The 19,183-nt window shown below is 38.0% G+C and overlaps 1 protein-coding gene across 5 annotated transcripts in view; it reads left to right on the top strand.

Annotated features, from left to right (window-relative positions):
- The window catches only part of MYO1B (myosin IB), a 194,336-nt gene extending 175,944 nt beyond the window's left edge, over positions 1-18,392 (top strand). For all 5 annotated transcript variants that reach the window (XM_053596276.1, XM_053596277.1, XM_053596279.1 and 2 more), the window contains 6 exons: positions 1,515-1,649; positions 3,510-3,616; positions 6,952-7,084; positions 7,436-7,588; positions 8,947-9,074; positions 17,050-18,392. In XM_053596276.1, the coding sequence (XP_053452251.1) occupies positions 1,515-1,649; positions 3,510-3,616; positions 6,952-7,084; positions 7,436-7,588; positions 8,947-9,074; positions 17,050-17,173 (780 nt within the window). In that variant the 3' untranslated portion in view covers positions 17,174-18,392. The remainder of the gene's footprint in view (positions 1-1,514; positions 1,650-3,509; positions 3,617-6,951; positions 7,085-7,435; positions 7,589-8,946; positions 9,075-17,049) is intronic.
- Positions 18,393-19,183: the final 791 nt, after the last annotated feature.

Below are 19,183 nucleotides of genomic sequence, written 5' to 3' on the forward strand. Positions count from 1 at the left end.
ACCAACTCATTAAAATAAGGCTTTATTCATTGACGAAGTGACTTTTTGGATAATGATTAAATCATAACTATGATACTAAGAAGTAGTAATTTTTTTTCTCATCCCCCCCAATTTAGGTAAGTGTGTCAGAAAGAGTTGTTATTGGCCCCATGTATGATTAATAAAGTGTTTTCCTTATTTGATGGAGAAAACTTTTGGGAAAGTGGACCCTAGAAAGCCAGGGTCTTGCCCTGCTAACCTGCTGTGAGCTGCGGCAGGGCAAGGCTGGCAGCCCCGTTAGTGGGGGAGAAAGGCTGTGTGGCTCTGCCAGCAAGGACTTGGATTCTGTCTTGCAGAAAAGTATTTGTAGTGGTGAGCACACTGCAGACTCTGGACCCAGCCTGCACTGCTGCTTAGAGATTTATGACTTGAGCAAGTTGTCATCTGAGCTTCGTTTGTCATCTGTAAAATGGGGGTAATAACAGTACTAGCCTCACAGAGTTGACAGGAGTGAGGATTTAAGTGGAGTAATGAGTAATGATGTAAAGCTCTGGCCATGCCTGGCACAACACTGCCTAATGGAACTTTCTGCAGTGATGGAGATAACCTGTAACAATAAATGGATTAACAAGCTGTGGTATATGTATACCATGGAATACTATTCAGCCATTAAAAAAAATGGAGACTTTACATCTTTTGTATTAACCTGGATGGACGTGGAAGACATTATTCTTAGTAAAGCATCACAAAAATGGAGAAGCATGAATCCTATGTACTCAATCTTGATATGAGGACAATTAATGACAATTAAGGTTATGGGGGGGGAAGCAGAAAGAGGGATGGAGGGAGGAGGGTGGGGCCTTAGTGTGTGTCACACTTTATGGGGGCAAGACATGATTGCAAGAGGGACTTTACCTAACAATTGCAATCAGTGTAACTGGCTTATTGTACCCTCAATGAATCCCCAACAATAAAAAATAAATAAATAAATAAAAAAAGAAGTAGCCTTCACCTCGTGTGGTGACTGAGAGCTTGAAATGTAACCAGTGTGACTGGGATTTTCATTTAATTTTATTTACTTGAAATTTAAATATAAGTAGTCAGTGGACTAGTGGCTATCTTTTGTATAGTATAGCTCTATAGTATGAGCTGGTATTAGTATTTGTGTTAATTTGGGTATTAATGTTGGTATTCTTTGAACCATTTGGTAGAGCTCCGATTTCCCTAGCCAGCAAAGAAAGAGTACATTAGAGACTTCTAGATGAGTTACAAGTTTTATACACTTGGCCTGGCACTGTGGCTCACGCCTGTAATCCTAGTACTGGGGGAGGCCAAGGCAGGAGGATTGCTTGATGCTAGGAGTTTGTGACCAACCTGGGCAACATAGCCAGACCCCATCTCTATAGAAAATAAAAAGTGTTATAGACTAAAATCTGATTAAGTTTCACTAAAGATTGATCATGGTATATTATGTAAAACAATGTCTTTTCTTGTATACTTTCCTCATCTTGTGTTTTCTGTCAAACCCAACACAGGTGCAAAAATACTTCTTAGAAATGAAAAATAAGATGCCTTCCTTATCTCCAATAGACAAAAATTGGCCATCAAGACCTTACCTATTCTTGGATTCTACTCATAAGGAGCTAAAAAGGATTTTCCACTTGTGGAGGGTAAAAAAAAAAAAATGTCATGTTACCTTCTTTTTCCATTCTCTGAGTGTTTGAGAATTCTTAGGTAAAATCCCATTTGTCACATGTCCTTGCTTTGCCTTAAGAGAATTACTTGAGGACTTCCCTATTTTGGAAGCACACACCATACCCGAGTTCCTGTGAGAAGTCCTGCAGCGCCCCTGCCCTGGGGCGGGAGGGAAAGCGCGCCCCTGCCTTGCCTTTCCATCCTCGGCGCTCGGTGCTCTCACATAGTGCAGCCTTTTCTTTGTTTGTTCTTCGCTTTATGAGAAGGAATACTAGAGGAGATCGTAATGATAAAATCTGAGCACCTTCAGGTATCATAAATTCCACAAATTGTAATCATGTGATTTATTAGATGTATCGAACACATGCACAGATACACATGTGAACACACACATTCCCTCTTTGGAGGACTGAGAAAAAGCCCAAAAGGCCCCTAACAGATATTAAAACTTCTACCTGAAATAAAAGGAAGCTGAAAACCTGTTTTATACTGCTTTTATTTTAGCTCTCTTTGTTTTACATGAGAACACTGCCCAGCTTAGGGTACATGGGGTCTTTGTAAAGATGTTGACTTTATTTTCAATAACTTAGTTGATATGTGGAATGCTAAATATACACCATCATCAGATGTAATAAAATCATTCCATGGAAGGGCTTGTCTTTAGTACATGAACGATCAGCAGATCCACCTTCCAGGAAGCGCTCTCCTGCCCGGCAGTGTCGGCTTGTTCTTTATATATCTGAATCACATATGTGTAGAGTGACATTATCACTAATTAGCGTAATGAGTGGCGCTAGTACAACATATGGAACAGGTTGTACTCTGAGTTTTGTTCTGTAACAGTGAGCCAATTTGGCCAGATTCACCACCTTCTCAATTGTTTGTCTCGCCTTTTGAGTTTGGCACAGAAACTATTTTCAGACATAATGAGGGGAGCTGCTGATGCTGGGGGTTTGGGAGGCCTCAGCCTAACCCGGCTGCACAGTCTCACCCCTATCTCCCTTGAACTGGAGGTGGGGATCGGGGGGTTGTTTACTCCTTGAGGGGTGATGTCCCTGGGAGGGTTGGCAGTGGTGCTGACATTTCTTCATTCAGTTATTTCAGTAGGGCTTGACCCCACCTGTAGCTGATTTCTTGGAACACTTACTAAAAAAGCCTGGCGCTGCTACTCTGGCCTTCCTGTGTCCTCCTCGCAGCCTCAGCCCCACAGTGAAGTGGGATTTCTAAGATCCCCTGTCCTGTCCACCTTGCAAAATGGCAGTAGGAGGATCTGACGCAGTGGTTTTCAAACTGTAGGTCATAGCATATTTATGAGTCACAAAATCAATTTAGCATTTTTACATGATCACTACCAACATCTTTAAATGAAATAGAACAGAAAACAGCAGAGTGCACGACTTGTAGAAAGGAGAAGAATTGTTTTTGAGATTTCGTATGAGTAGTCTCTGTGTGTGTGGAAGTGTGTGTGCTGGACTGTGGTGTACAGTGATTTTCACTGTAAATCTCTCTCAAAAAGTGACATGCTCACAACCAGCGGGGTTTCAGGGGCTGATGTCCCAGTAGAAAGAAATCGCACTGCTCCTTGGAGGGCCCAGGCCAGCTAGCATTGGTCAGAAGCATCCGAAATTCTACAATCCAAATAATCATCTTAATGGCATTTTCTGAGATGAACATTTTTAATCCAACAAAGGAAAAATGTGTTTGGCCTTTTAAGTGAATGTTTTGTTCACTTTCAGTCTCATCCTTGTTGCTATTAAATTGGCTTAGGATATTTAAGAATGTGTAATGATTTATATGTAATTTTTTGGTTTTATTCTTCTTTTCATATCACACAGTGTAAAAAATACAGGGACCAATTCACAGACCAGCAAAAACTTATTTATGAAGAGAAACTAGAAGCTAGTGAACTCTTCAAAGACAAGAAGGCTCTATATCCCTCCAGGTATTATGTCTTTGCTTTACTCCTAAATGTCAGTATTTTAAATATTTCTTTAGTATATTTGTAGGCCTTTTCTAGTTGGATTTGATTTCTGCCTGAAATGAGTGATCGTTTTAAATCATTTTATAATCAGCTGGGTATGAATACACATCAGCCAGCAGTGGCTTCCTTCGTGTACTCTAGAGATTATGGTTGTTGGTTTTACTTGATTGGCATTAGCTCGAACACTGTAGTAAATAATTGGAAGTCATTTAAACTAAAAATTGTATAGGCTAGTAAGATAAATTTGAATTGTAAATTCCTGTTAGTTTTTCATAGTTTTGGAAGACCGGCCAAATTTTTCTTGGCAATATGCCCTGGTTACCATGATAGTCTTCCTGCCTTAACAAGCCACGTCAGAAGTTCATATGTAAGGTAAATGAGAGTGAGCCAATACAGCGCTTTGTGAGTGTTGCGTGAGCCCTGATGGTGCCCTTTGGTCTGCTCACTCATCGGACGTGACATCAGTGGCCTGTGCAGCAAGCGCAGTTCCTTTATTACAGACACCGTGTACTCGGAGAAAGGAGGGACACCAATCATCAGCTGCAATGTGCAGTCCTTGGTAAAGGCTACTTGTCCTGAGTATTCTTACATTTCTCATATTATTCATGTCCCCGCAGAATTTCTATCCCTTTTCATTCTAGTGTTTATTTTTGAAAAGTAGATTGTATCACAAAGTCTCAAAGCTGGGGATGCTGGCGTGGATATGGAGAGAGGGGTACTCTTGACACTGCTGGTGGGACTGCTAACGAACACAACCTCTTTGGAAGGAAATGTGGAGAATCCTCAAAGAACTCAAATTAGACTTCCAGCTGATCCTGCAGTCCCACTTCTAGGCATCTACCTAGAAGAAAAAAAAATGATTTTATCATAAGGACATTTGCACTAGATTATTTATCACAGCTCAGTTTACAACTGCCAAAATGTGGAAACAACCTAAATGCCCACCACCCCAGGAAGGGTTTAACAAACTGTGGTATATGTATACCATGGAATACTATTCAGCTTTTAAAAAAGATGGAGACTTTACATCTTTTTTATTAACTTGGATGGAGTTGAAACACATTCTTCTTAGTAAAGTATCACAAGAATGGAGAAGCAAGAATCCAATGTATTCAATACTACTATGAAGCTCTAATACACACCTACATAAGAGAAAAACTTCAAATCAATTCAAGGTGGGGGGCGGGGGAATGAGGGAGAGGGGAGGAGGGGGAGGCTGGGTGTACCCCACTTAATGGGCACAGTGTTAGGGTGTATCACACACTTGGGGTGGGACAGGATTATAAGAGGGACTCTACCTAAAAGCGCAAACATAACCTAATTATTTGTACCCTCAAATTAACCTGAAACAATAAAAAAACATAGATTGTACAGTTTCAAACCAAATCTATAACGACTTTTAGCCCTTCCCTTAAAGTGGCCCAGAAACAACATGTATGTATTACACAGTAAGTATATTCACATGTATTACCTATGTTGTATATGTTACGTTTATATTCTCTGTGTCTTCATAGACATTTGAAAGAGCTTCCTTTTAAAGGATTAAGTGAACATAAGATGCCAGACTCGTTGGCTTTAACTACTTTAAATTGCACCGCTTCCTTGGTTAGCTGATTTGGCTTCTTGAGGTGATGTAGACTTCCTTAAGTCAAACACAGAAGCTAAATGTAAAGTTATCCAAAGTGCCTGTTGTATAAAGCATATTCAAACAGGAAAATTGTCTATAATGCTTGCTTCAGTGACTAATTTTACTGAACTTTTTCTTTATACTTTTTAAAATTAGATTGTAACTTTCTTAATGAACTTTCTCTGTAGATGATGCTTCAGAAAACTGCAGGCTGGAAAATGCATTTTTGGAGAAACAAATTAAAAGGGTGTTAGCATTTTTTATTATTAAAAACACATTTGAATAAGAACCAAAAAAAAAAAAAGTTAACTTCAGGCCAAGTCTTTTTTGGGTACTTTTACCATTTTTCAGGAATGGTGGTGTGCTCACCCCACAGCCTTGAGGGAGGTGGAATAATTTACCCTCCCACCACTCTGGGAAGCGGCAGCTCTTCTGGGAGTCAAGTCGGCCTTTTACATCCTGGGAGCTGTGAAACACTGACCACCTACGTGGATTTTTCTTCCCTAGTCCTCCCACAACACAAGCATTTAAAGTTTTAAAGTCATATTTGCAAATTGCCAGAACTTTGTGGCTCATAAATGTATCTCGTAGATCACTTGAAGCAGTAGTTTTTTCTTGGTGTCTTTGATGCTGTTCTAAGAGAATCCCCCCCATGAGTATTTCGGGAAATTGACATCTTAATGATAAGGACACAGTTAGGCTTCTTGAAAAGTTTTTTTTGGGAAGGTGGGTAAGGGGGAAGCTGCTCTGATTCTGAGTTTGCTGCTGTTGCTTCTGACCATCTACAGGGGTCTACTGGGAGGAGAGACTTGATTCCCCTTCTTGACTTACGATGTGGTTATACCCTGGTAAATCCTTCAGAAGTTGAAGTTATCTGAAGTTGAGAATGCATTTAATACCCCTAACCTAGCCCAGCCTACCTTAAACATGTTCAGAACAACTTACATTAGCCTACATTTGGGCAAAATCATCAGACACAAAGCCTGGTTTGAATATCTCATGTAGTTTATTGAATACTGAAGGTGAAAAGCAGAGCGCTCACAAACTTTGCAAAGCTGAAAACTCGTAAGTTGAATCATCCTAAGTTGGGGACCATCTGTATTGCCTATTTAGAATGGGAGTTATGTAGTGATATTAAAAGCTCTCTAGTTTTCTTCTAAAGTAATTGCCCTGGATCCATTCTTTCCCAGAAGGCCTATTGATTTTCTTATTTTCTGCAAGAAAATGAAATTTTCTTTGGAGCAGGTGATAGTAATGTTTTCAGCTTTTTTTCGTTGCCACATATTGTTTGACGGCGTTAGCAAATCCTTTGTGGGCAGCTGTTGCCTTTATATTAACAGATTAGAAGAAATTGCCTTTTCTTTCATAGGAGGCTGTGCACTTGAGTCTTAGCTTTTGTTGTTGCTCCCAGTTTCTATCCTGATTATTCCACATGATAAGATCATTATCAAAATCATACCCACCCAATGCCATGATGATCACATCAAAAGTATATTTAAAGTAGGTTTAAGGTTTCATTTCCAACTTACATTTAGAAAAGGTACAGGTATAACATATAAAATAAATTGAAGTCACTCTATGAAGTTGTCAGCTGCTCTTTAGAATCGACTGATCAGTTTCCCTTTCCCATTGAAATGATTTCTAATGTGCAGACATTTTTTTCCTTTAGTGTTGGGCAACCATTCCAAGGGGCTTACCTGGAAATCAACAAGAACCCCAAGTATAAAAAACTCAAAGATGCCATTGAAGAAAAAATCATCATTGCTGAAGTTGTGAACAAAATCAACCGTGCTAACGGGAAGGTAAAAATGCTAAACCTGAAGACTATTTAGAAGTATTTATTAGTTGGCTCAGTAATCCTTAGTTTTCTGAATCTTAAAATTTGCATTTCATGCTCTTAGTAGAGGTAACTGTGAGAGGGTCTATTTTCCTTTACCTTTAAGCTGAGGTGGAATTTTGCTTGTTCTCTGAAATTTTTATGAATTAAAACACATTGTCTGTGTTCAACATGTTCTTGGTTTACTTAGGTGTGCCTGTTGAAAGGTATTGTAATAAAATGTGCATTCTTGCAAATAAATATTGCTTTGAACTCATGAACTATTTTTTGGATATTTTTGATTGTTGGTTTTATATCCTTTTTTGCTTTGTTTTAGAGTACATCCAGGATTTTCCTCTTAACAAATAATAATCTCCTTCTTGCTGATCAAAAGTCTGGACAAATCAAGTCTGAGGTTCCCTTGGTGGATGTGACCAAAGTGTCCATGAGCTCACAAAATGATGGCTTCTTCGCTGTGCACCTCAAAGAGGTAAAGATTCACCTGGTGCTTCACTGAAAGATTTCTACATTTGTGCCACTTCTTGGGCATTGATTTAAAAATTTCCACATCTGACTAATCCTGTTACCTAAAGTTTATATGTCCTCCTCATTGACTGGCAAATGTTGGCTATATTTACCCTTATGTAAAATCTCAGGGTTGGTTTTTCAATAATTGAATACACTTAATCACTTTTACTGATTTGTTCACTTGACTTTTTAAGACTAATACATAGAAATATTAAGCTATTTTAAGTTATGTTTCCTCCTGTTGTTTCTTCTTTATATCAACTTAGTAAATGTCTTCTTGTTCATCTTTAGTTTGAAGGTTTGTATTAAAGGATATAGCTACAACAAATAACAGCCTAATAATTTTGACCAAAAGATTTGTGAATGTTCTGTGCCTTTAGCTTACTCAGGATCTCCTGTCTTGAAAGGAGTAGTTAAGCAGAAGCTCCATATTTGTTATTACTCACTTTATAATGACATTGGCCAAGTCCTTTAACTTCAGTGTGCGTATTTTAAAATGGTGATAATAATGTATCTACTTCCTATCATCGTATTAGGATAAAGTAAAACATTATAAGGACAGTGCCAATCACATAACACTTAGTCACTGAATAAACAAATGCTGGGAAACACTAATCATACTTAGGCATATGTGTCTAGCTAATAGTGTCACTATCTGACTAACTCTGAACTTAGAAAAATCTTAAAAGCTTGCCCCAGCCTGTTTCCCTCAGTGTGGATCTAAACTTAGAGGCTGCTTATCAAATCACAGAATGGTAGTTCTCAATGTGATGTACCAAATTCTAGGACAGTGATTCTTAACCTCAGTGTGTTAAAATTACACACTGTGTTTTAACAGGTTGGGAACTTTAAAAATGCTGATGCCAAGACCATGTTTTTATTTTAGCAAATCAGAATTTCTCAGAATGGGGCACACACATCAGATTTTTTTGAAAACTCTTTCAGATGATTCGCCTGTGCCTTAGGTACATAGCAGAAGTGTTGTTGTTATTTTTTTCTTAAAGTGAATCATTGAGGAGTTTTTTAACCGTCTTCTGCAGAATGAGTTACTGTTTTTCTAATAAGCTCCCAGGCAGTGCCCAGGGCACTTCTTCTGGCTTAGAGACCAACTTTGGTTAACAAGGGGTTAGGTGACCTTGCAGAGTTCTCTGAGCAAGTTTGTCATTATTGTTTTGTCATTATCGTTTACTTGGGGGAGAATTAACTCCAGTATCTGATATTTTAAAGAAAGTGTAAATATATTCTTTGCCAAGCCTGTAAACATTTACCTCCGAAGTTATCTTTAATTATGAGAGTCTGACTCTTGGTTTGTCATTGCAGGGCTCAGAAGCAGCTAGTAAAGGAGACTTTCTCTTCAGCAGTGACCACCTGATTGAAATGGCCACCAAGCTCTATCGCACAACTCTCAGCCAAACCAAACAGAAGCTCAACATTGAAATTTCTGATGAGTATGTTCATGTTCTGTTTGGATGTGCCTTTGCACTCTCAGCTTTATTGCTTAGTTCAGATCTTTGATGTCATTCAATAATACAAGTAGTAGTTAAGTCCTGGGTGTTTGTCTGGTAGCTATTCTACATGATAAAAGGCAGGGAATGTCACTGACCAAGTCCCTGCCTTCATATGCCTGCATTCTAGTGTTTAGGATAAATTTGAGATGACCCTTCTTGTTCATGCAGAGATAATAGGCATTCCATATTGATAAGGGCTCATTAATGCTAAGACTGGTATAAATTTGAAATTTGCTTTTTAACTTCTTGTTAAGGTTCTGATTAGAGAGACTGATTATTTGCATACAGGTTGAGGCATTTTTCTGCACATTTAGTGACTTTTTAAGTTGTTCCGATGAATTTAAGCTACTATGTTGATTGATACTTTATTAATTACTTTCCAGTGGATTACTTACCACTTGCTTATGTATTTCTTAGCATGTATAGTAAAAATTTATATAACCAGATTGCTCCGGAAATGATCTTATTTTCTAATTTTAAAATGTTTGTTCTGTTTCGTCTTTTCCTAAAAGCCTTTCTAAAATAAATTCGCACTCATTTCTGCCCCTGTGTAAGTCAGACTCTCTAGATGTATGAGGATTTACGGTGCTGGAGGTTTATCTTAAATTCACATTGAACACTAAAATTGTTGTTTAAATTGGAGAGGAGATTGGGGTTTACGTGTACTCTAAATTGGAAATTGCTATTTGGACTAAATAACTTCCTGTTAGTGAGTCCTTTCTCAAAAAACAAAGAATATTAGGAAAAAAGATAATGGTTGGTTGAGTTCCAGTTAATTAAGGTTTTAACATGTTAGGGCCCGTTAGAGCTTTAAAATCCCTTTAGTTGAAGTGTTTCATAATTTGGGATAATGGGCCTTGGTGGGGCTGCTAATTCCCACCCATCCTGGGAAGATTGTCTTTCAGGTGCAGAAGCTCCTCAGTATATATACATAAGGCTGGATGAAGCAGCCTCATAGCTAGCCCTACATTAATAAGGTCATCTTTGCAGAGAAAAGAAATCATATCACAATCCAGGCCACAAAGGATTGCTACTTTTAAGCATTTCCCATATGGGTATTCTAAGAGCATTACTCTTAGAAAAAATTGGTGATACATTATGGGGAAAAAAAGTTCCCTGGTGGAAATTTAAAATCCTTCATTATTACAGTGCTTCTCAGAGCCTTTAAAATCTTATTGCACATTGTGACTCTCCAGCAGGCGGGGATAAGAGGGTGTTTGTTGGGAGGATAGCATGTGCTGTGTTTCCTAAATGTTGTCAACCACAGAACTCCTCCAGTGGCTCTCAGCACCTGTGTTCAGAGGCACACGATCTGGGAAACAGCACAGGAACCCTGCCCGTCACAGAGAGCATGTGATATTCTGGGTGAAATAGAGACCAGTATATACATGTATGCAGATGTATGTACATGGATTGTACTGCTGGTGTTGGTGCAGGGCTTCCCAAGGGGAGTGCTTCGAAGGTCACTCTACTGATACTCAGCAACGAGGTATGCATTATCCTATAAATACAGTTGTCTGAGTGAAGATTTACAGTGGGCCATGTGAAGAAAACATTCAGTAGCCATATAATACCTTTCCTTCCCCAGTTCCTAGTTACTGATTGGTCTCATAAAAATCAAACAACTGTGGAATCTTGCAGAGCACCTCTGGGTCCCTTCCCCTTGGAAGGCTGGAGAGGAAGTTTCCAGATCAGCCTGTGTTTCTTAACCCCAGGGAGCTTGTAGGCAGGGATTATAAATCTCCTTAGAGAACGTTTTAAATTTAAACAAAATTATTAAAAGTTACGAGCAAGGGGAGCTTGAGCCATGTGTATCCCCCCTGAGTGACTTCACTCTATTTCTTTACCAGTTGGATAGAACCAGCGTGGAAAACGGCCTGCCGTTGAGCAACTACACCCTACTTTAGTGTAGCCTTCCCAGAAGTAGTAGTTACTCTCACAAAAGTGGTTTCTATAACCATTATGGGTGAATTGGTTGTCATGGGAAGAAAATCTAAGTTTTATTTATTCTTCAGTATAGTTTTAACCTGTACATATAGAAGTGAGAATTGGATCCATTGAGACTCAACTGCCTTATTTCTAGTCCTTAGACTTCCAGACTATTCAGTGTGTAAGTGGATTACATTTTAAGGATAACTTACAAGATAAATGGTATGGTCACGCAATTCAGATAAGGTTGTTTCAGTCGGCGATAGACCACATGTGCAACAGTGGTCCCATAAGATTATAACGGAGCTGAAAAATTCCTGTCACCTGCTGACATTATAGGCATCACAGTGTCACAGCACAGTGCATCACTCACGTGTTTATGGTAATGCTGGTGTAAATAATCTACTGAGCTGCTAGTCACATAAAAGTACAGCACATACAATAATGTACAGTATGTAATACTTGACAATGGTAATAAATTATACTATTATGTATAATAAATTCCACAGTCTATGTAGTTACTATCCTATACTTCTTATTGTTATTTTAAAGTGTACTCCTTCTGTAAATAAGAAAAAGTTGATTGGCTCAAGCAGGTCTTTCAGGAGGTATTCCAGAAAAAGGCATCATTATCATAGGAGAGGACAGCTCCCTAGGGTGTTACTGCTCCTGAAGACCTTCCAGTGGGACAAGCTATGGAGGTAGAAGATAGTAACAGCGACGGTCCTAACTCTGTAGGCCTAGGCTAACGAGTGTGTTTGTGTCTTCGTTTTGAACAGAAAAGTTTAAAAAGTAAAAAAAATAAAAATTGAAAAAAGCTCAGTGAGTAGGGTGCTGGTCCCATATACCAAGGGTGGTGGGTTCAAACCCGGCCCCGGCCAAACTGCAACAGAAAATAGCCAGGCGGTGTGGCGGGCACCTATAGTCCCAGCTACTCGGGAGGCTGAGGCAAGAGAATCGCCTAAGCCCAGGAACTGGAGGTTGCTGTGAGCTGGGTGATGCCATGGCAGTCTACTGAGGGCAATAAAGTGAGACTCTGTCTCTACCAAAAAAAAAAAAATTGAAGAAAGCTTTTAGAGTAAGGATGTAAAGAAAGAAAATATTTTGTACTGCTGTACCATGTGTTTGTTTTAAGCTAAATATTATTAAAAAGAATCAAAAGTGAAAAAAATTGAAAGGTTAAAAGTTATGAAGTTTAAAAGTTATACTTTATAAGCTAATGTTAATATATTATGGAAGAAAGAAAAATATTTGTATAAATTTGGTATAGCCTTAGTGTCCATTATTTATAAAGGCTCCAGTAGAGTGCTGTGATGTCATAGGCCTCATGTTCCCTCACCACTCACTCACTGACCCACCCAGAGCAAATTTCTAATCTTGCAAGCTCTATTCTTGGGAAGTGCCCATTTTTCAGTCTTTTATCACATATTTTTACTGTATCTTTTCTATGTTGAGGTACACAAATACTTACCATTGTGTTATAATACCCACAGTACTCAGTACAGTCACATCCTACCCAGGGTTGTAGCCTAGGAATAGCAGGCTGTACCTGACAGGGGGTCCAACCTGTAGCCGATGAGCCTCATGCAGATTATTTGAGGACTGTTTGGCTTATCTGTGGGATCAGATAGCACAAAAAGTATGGATGGACTTTTTTTTTTTTTTTGATAATCAGCTTTCATTAATGTTAATGTATTTGTGTGGCCAAGACAACTCTTACTCTTCCAATGTGCAGCAGAAAAGAAAAAAGGTTGGACACCCCCGCATACCATGTTGTGTAGGTGAATAGTAGGCTGTGCCATCCAGATTTGTGTAGGCACACTCTGACATTCGCAAAATGACGAAATTGCCTAAGGATGCATTTCTCAGAACATAAAGTGAATTTGTTCTATTAGACATTTTAAATATATGTATACATATGTGTATATTTATGTGTAGACACACATATCATTTAAGTTATACAGTTGTTTTTCTGAATATCTTAAATCCAGGCAACTGATTTATGTTCCTTTTACTTTAAAATTCTAACTGGTATTAATCCAGTGAAATAATACATCTACGAGATTAGACACTTAAGTTCATAAACTCATCCTAGAAACAGTGCTATATACCTCATTGCTGAATATTACTGGAGTCACCTTCAGAGCACTCCCCTTGGGAAGCCATCGGCATCAGCACATAGTGCCCACTTCAGAGCCATTTCGGCACTCTTCTGGAATGGCCGTCCGAGCTGTTGTCACACAGAGGTCTGACAATTAAGTTAGTGAACTCATCCCAGAATAGTACTTTGAAGGGTGCACGAGGTGCTGGTGTTGGTGCAGGGCTTCCCGCGGGGAGTACTTCAAAGGTCACTATGAAAGAAAGTATTACCATGAGAATGTGACCACCTCTCACCCCCTACCATGAGAATGTGACCTTTTGTAACTGTTCCAGGAGATAGCCCCGAGCTGAAGCAGACAAAAGGACTAAGCAAATGTTTAACTGTTAATCTTGTCTTAAGACAGTTGAGTAATGAACCAGAGTTCTTCTTATCTGGAAAGCCCCTGCTATGTCTGCTCCCCCTTCCTACTTTATGGTTAGAGCCCCTGCTATGTCTGCTCCCCCTCCCTACTTCATGGTTAAAGCCCCTGCTATGTCTGCTACTCCCGCCTACTTTGTGGTTTTTGCCTTTATAAGCTTGTAAAATCTGCTGTTCAGGGCTTAACTCCTCTGCTCCTGAGAGAATCACGGGTTAGGCCCCAGCATGCTGGAATAAAAAAACCTCGTGCTGATTGCATCAAGTGTCACCTCTTGCGGTTGATTGGGGGTCACAGTAGCCCAGGACAGAGTGGGGGTCTTGTCCCAAGTCTTTCAACTACTGATATTCAGCAGTGAGGTATGCAGAACTTTTTCTAGGATGTGTTTGTGAACTTAATAATTGGGTCTCATATGTTATTATTTGCTGAAGGATCATTTTCAGTTCTCTTCTGTGAAGTAATAGTGATAAATAATAGTTTTTACCTCCTACAATTATCTTAAAGCTGAGCTGATAATATATGTAAATGGCCAAGAACAGTGTAACAGCGTACATGGTAAATACTCACTACACTTTAGCTGTTGTTATTTCTAGCATGAATCTTGATCACGAGTTACAAACATGGAGAAAATTAATGTATGCTCAAGTTATTGGGGGAAGAAGTTCCTATACATTTATTATACTACAAATGGTCTTTGAAAATTAAAATGTAAGGGTATTTTTTTGATGTGTGACCTTGTGTTAAATGTGAAAGATATTTCTTTTTTTTTTTTTTTTAAATTGTTGGGGATTCATTGAGGGTACAATAAGCCAGGTTACACTGACTGCATTTGTTAGGTAAAGTCCCTCTTGCAATCGTGTCTTGTCCCTGTTTCTTTTTTTCTTTGAGGCACATAGATAAAAGTATGTATGCCTGAAACGTATCAGATAGGCTAATCAGAAATTATAGCTGTTTTGGGGGATTTTTTCTCCCCCAGCCCTTTCAAGTTGCAAAGAACCCATTTAAAAGGTCAGAAGTACTATCTCTATAAAACAGTGGTTCTCAGCCTTCCTAATGACGCCACCCTTTAATTCAGTTCCTGTGGGTCTGAGAACTGCTGCTGTAAAACAACTCAATGACTTAGTTTACACACAAAGCTTTACTCCAGTAATAACATTTGCAAAACCTGGCCTCTTTAGTCCTTGAAACTGAAACTGACCTGTACAGAGCAGAGCTGTTGCCTTGGAGTCAGCTGAATAAGTCATCAGTCAGGTAGTTAGGGTGACTCACTTAATAATGTGCCATTAACTCAGAAAACTATTCCTGAGAAGCATATCGAAAACATTGTAGCATTGTGCTGATTGTCATGGCGCAGAGGTCACCAGTTCTGAAATGGGAAGACCTGGGTTCTGGCCCAATGGTGTGGCTTTCATGCCCACCCAGGGATGCTGTCTTTGAGAGCAGGGATCTCACTGTGTGCAGCTGGGTGCCCCTCTCTGCACCAGCACGGGGAACATGTAAAGAATGATCTATGGACAATTGCTTCTCCCCTGCTGGTCTGTGAAAGGAAAGATCTGGACTAAAATATGGTTTCCCTCAGGGTGTACCACTGGTGGGATAAGAGATAGTTTTAGGTAGATTTTTGAAAATGTTTATAATTTTAATAGAAATATTTTAATGAGTACTAAAAAATACATGGGAGATCAAACTCATGATTCTGATTATTCTAAAGGTGACTATAATTTTGAGAGACATTTATTTAAGGTAGAAATAACTATTAGCATATTTTGTAGATATAACAAAAATTATTTAGGAAGTCTGAATAATCAGTGTTATAGAAACCCTGGTCTAGGGTCACCAGACCCCTTCCTTTCCTGAGAATTCTTTATTTTCTAAATTTGTTGATAACGTAATAGGATCTCACAATTTATATTTTAAATCTCAAAAATTTATATTTTTGTTCTGCAAAAATGGAGAAAATCGGAATATTAACATGTTGGTCTTCTCATTTGAAACATGGAAATAATTATGTTTAGTTTTTCTTACCTTATTAGAATATGGCAAACTTCATAGCCTTCATGGTTTACTTAGGGCTAAATGATAACTACACAGAGTAAAATCCAGTGATATAACTCAGTGTAAGAAGCGCTGATGGGAAAGAGTAATACAGACTGAGTCTCAGAGGAGACTTATTTGAAATGCTTGAGACTGGAAATGTTTCCGATTTCAGGTTTTTTCAGATTTTGGAATACAGTCACAGGTCATTTCATGACAGGGATATGTTCTGAGAAATGTGTCGGTAGGTAACTTGATCATTTTGTGAACATCATCGAGTGTACTTACACAGACCTGGATGGTAGACCCTATTCTACAACAGGATCATACAATATAGATTCTTGCTCCTGGCCTATAAACCTATAGGCAGTTGTAACACAATGGAAAGTATTTGCGTATCTAAACATACAAAAGGTATAGTAAAAATACGGTATAAAGATAGAAAATGGCACACGTATGTAGGACACTTACCCTGAATAGAGCTTACAGGACAGGAAGTTGCGCTGGGTGAGTCTGAGTGACTGTGAAGGCCTAGGGTTTTGTTGTACACTGCTGTAGACTTTATATAAACACTATATACTTAGACATACTAAATTTATAATAAAATATTTTTTCTTCAATAATGAATTAACCCTAAGTCAGTATAACTTTTTGACTTTATCAACTTTTAAATTATTTTTACTTTTTGACTATCTTGTAATAATACTTAAAACATAGGTTGTATAGCTGTGCAAAAATATTTTCTTTGTATACTCTATAAGCTTTTATCTATTTTTAATTTTTTTACTTTTTAAACTTTTTTGTTAAAAATAAAGACACAAACACCCCTTAGGCTAGGCCTACAAAGGGTCAGGACTGTCACTGTCACTATCTTTTGTGTTGATAGCTTGTCCCACTGGAAGGTTTTCAGGGGCAATAACGCATAGGGAGCTGGCGTCTCCTATGATAATGCGTCTTTCTGGAATACCTTCTGAAAGACCTGACGCTATTTTACAGTTTTTTGTTTTTTTTTCACTATTTTACAGTTAACTTTTTAATAAGTAGAGGAAATATACTCCAAAATGACAGAAGTATAGTGTGTTAAATACGACATTTGGACAGCTGCAAAATCAATAAGAATTTTCTTCAGCTCCGGTATAATCTTATGAGATCATTGTTTAGGTGAGGTCCACAGCTAACCAAAATGTCTTTATGCAGCACATGAGTATATTTGCATCATACTTACTGGTTCAGCATCAATCCAAAAATCTGAAACCTAAAGTGCTTCAGCAAGCATTTCTGTTGATTTGGGATCATTTTGGACTTTTGGATGAGGTTAGGGATGCTCACAAGTACTTGTTAGTATCAGTATCCACTAAAATACACAAGCTTGTATTACTATAATCACTACAGGTTCTGTGCATAGTTCTCTAATTTGTCGTATTCTTTTCTCCTAGGTTCCTGGTACAGTTCAGACAGGACAAAGTATGTGTGAAGTTTATTCAGGGCAGCCAGAAAAATGGGAGTGTCCCAATGTGCAAACGAAAAAACAACCGTCTCCTTGAAGTTGCTGTCCCTTAACTAGCACCTCCTCTCTGCTTTCAAGGACTTATTTCTTTGTAATAGTGCAATTTGGTTTTGTTTCGTTTGGGGTTCATGGTATGTTTGGGAATTGCCAAAGGCTACCTGTTAGAGTCCTTTGGCGAAATAAAAATATTTGACTAATCAATTTTTATTATTGAAATAGTTTTAACCTTTCAAATACATGTTCTGTCCTGGAGCAGGATTGGAAAAACTAACATGTCTATTTTCATGTCATATGTCTTCTTCATGTTCTTTGTTTAGTCATCGTGTTAGGTCTGTGTACCCTAAATCAGCATATTATTCTTAAATCATTAATACGTTATAAGTATAGGAAATGGTCTTAAAAGATAACGCATTCATTCATCAAATATTTATTCAATGCCTGCTGTTTGCTGGGCACCGAGCTAGATGGTATTAAAACTTACTAGAGAACTTCTTGTTCTTAAGGCCATTGTATTCTGGCTGGTTTGTGCCGGTTTAACAACCACTAGGATGGTTTGAAAATGTTGAGACCAAAACATTAACTGTTAATAATGGACAGCATGATTAGGAACCCTGTAATATGATCTTGAACAATATATGCTTCAAGAAGGACCGGTCCTAGGAGGGAGTAGAAATGTGACTGACTAAAATCCCTCTGTGTGTAGTTTCTGTTTGAACAGAAGAAAATTGACAGTTGAACAGGACTTTTAGTTTGTTTAGATCTGTAATGACTTTTAACAGTAGGAGACAGAAGTCATTTTTAGTTTAGGAGAAGTGACAGAAGCAGTCCAGGAAGAGTATATGTTCCTTTTTCTCGTAAATATTGTATCTGATCCTAGGTATGCTAATATCTGCAGAATATTGCTCTCATCCAAATTTTCGTAGATATTTTAATTAAGTAGCTAACATAGCAAAGGGCTAAAAGCCTTTCAGATAGTGGTAAACATTCTGTATGATGTGCAATAAACATCCAAAATCTTTTTTGAAAGTTTTATTTATAATATACATTTTTGTATAAGAAAGGTGATTGGTACAGGGTGCATATTTTAGTGAAGGATCAAAATTAAGTTTATGTAATTTGCAGGGCTTTTTTTTTTTTTCTTCAGATTTACAATAAGAATTCATTTTCGAAACTACATCCTAAACTTTGGAATCAAATTGTTTCTTATATGGGAGGAGAATGTATATACATTGGCATTATGTTAAATAATAAAATTGTTCTAATCTGGTGCCATTGGCTGGATCACAACTGTATTTTTGTAGTTGAAGCTATTTTTGTATGTTGTGTGTCTATGTATCATCACACAGAAAGGTTTTACAATCTAAACATTATGTGTGTTCTTTGTAATTGAATTTCACTTTTTATAAACCAGAAGCATTCATTGAAAGTATTTTCTGGGGATTTTCTTTTGACTTTTGTACTTGAAAAAACATTGCTCACATAGAGAAATTCTCAGAAGTCTTTGTGTGTATTGGTACAGGTAGAAGTTATAATTATTTGTATTTTTCTCCACCATGTGCCTCGAGCAGTAGATTGATGTGAGTAGAAATTTGGGACTGAAAAGGTCTTTTTTAATGTTTTTTAAATATATAGTATAGTCACCATACAAGTAAGTATAAAGAGGAATAGAATACATATTCTATATTCTATTATTTACCCATCTGCTCAGTTCCCACCCACCCCCTCACAAGTTGTAGTTGCTTTTGCATTACTTTAGGCATATGCCTGCTTAAGGAAATAAAAACATCAATTCTCATCTGCTATTTTAGTAGACAGCAGCTAGTACAGTGTATTGTAGATGTTGTTCCTTATCTTGCCCTCGTCTCCTAGCAGAATATCAGGAAGAGCTGCTCATTCTTTCCACAGTTGGTGGAATCTTGTGTTGTAAGGATGTGCTATAATGACTTGACCTGTTTTCCACTCATTGTCATCAGGTTGCTTCCTGAATGGAACTTTAGGGTGGAGAAGACAAATATCCCATGGGTCTACTTGTTAAATTTTCCCATATACCTTATTTACCTGTT

This window comes from Nycticebus coucang, chromosome 7 (assembly GCF_027406575.1).
Source record: "Nycticebus coucang isolate mNycCou1 chromosome 7, mNycCou1.pri, whole genome shotgun sequence".
Classification (NCBI taxonomy): domain Eukaryota; kingdom Metazoa; phylum Chordata; class Mammalia; order Primates; family Lorisidae; genus Nycticebus; species Nycticebus coucang.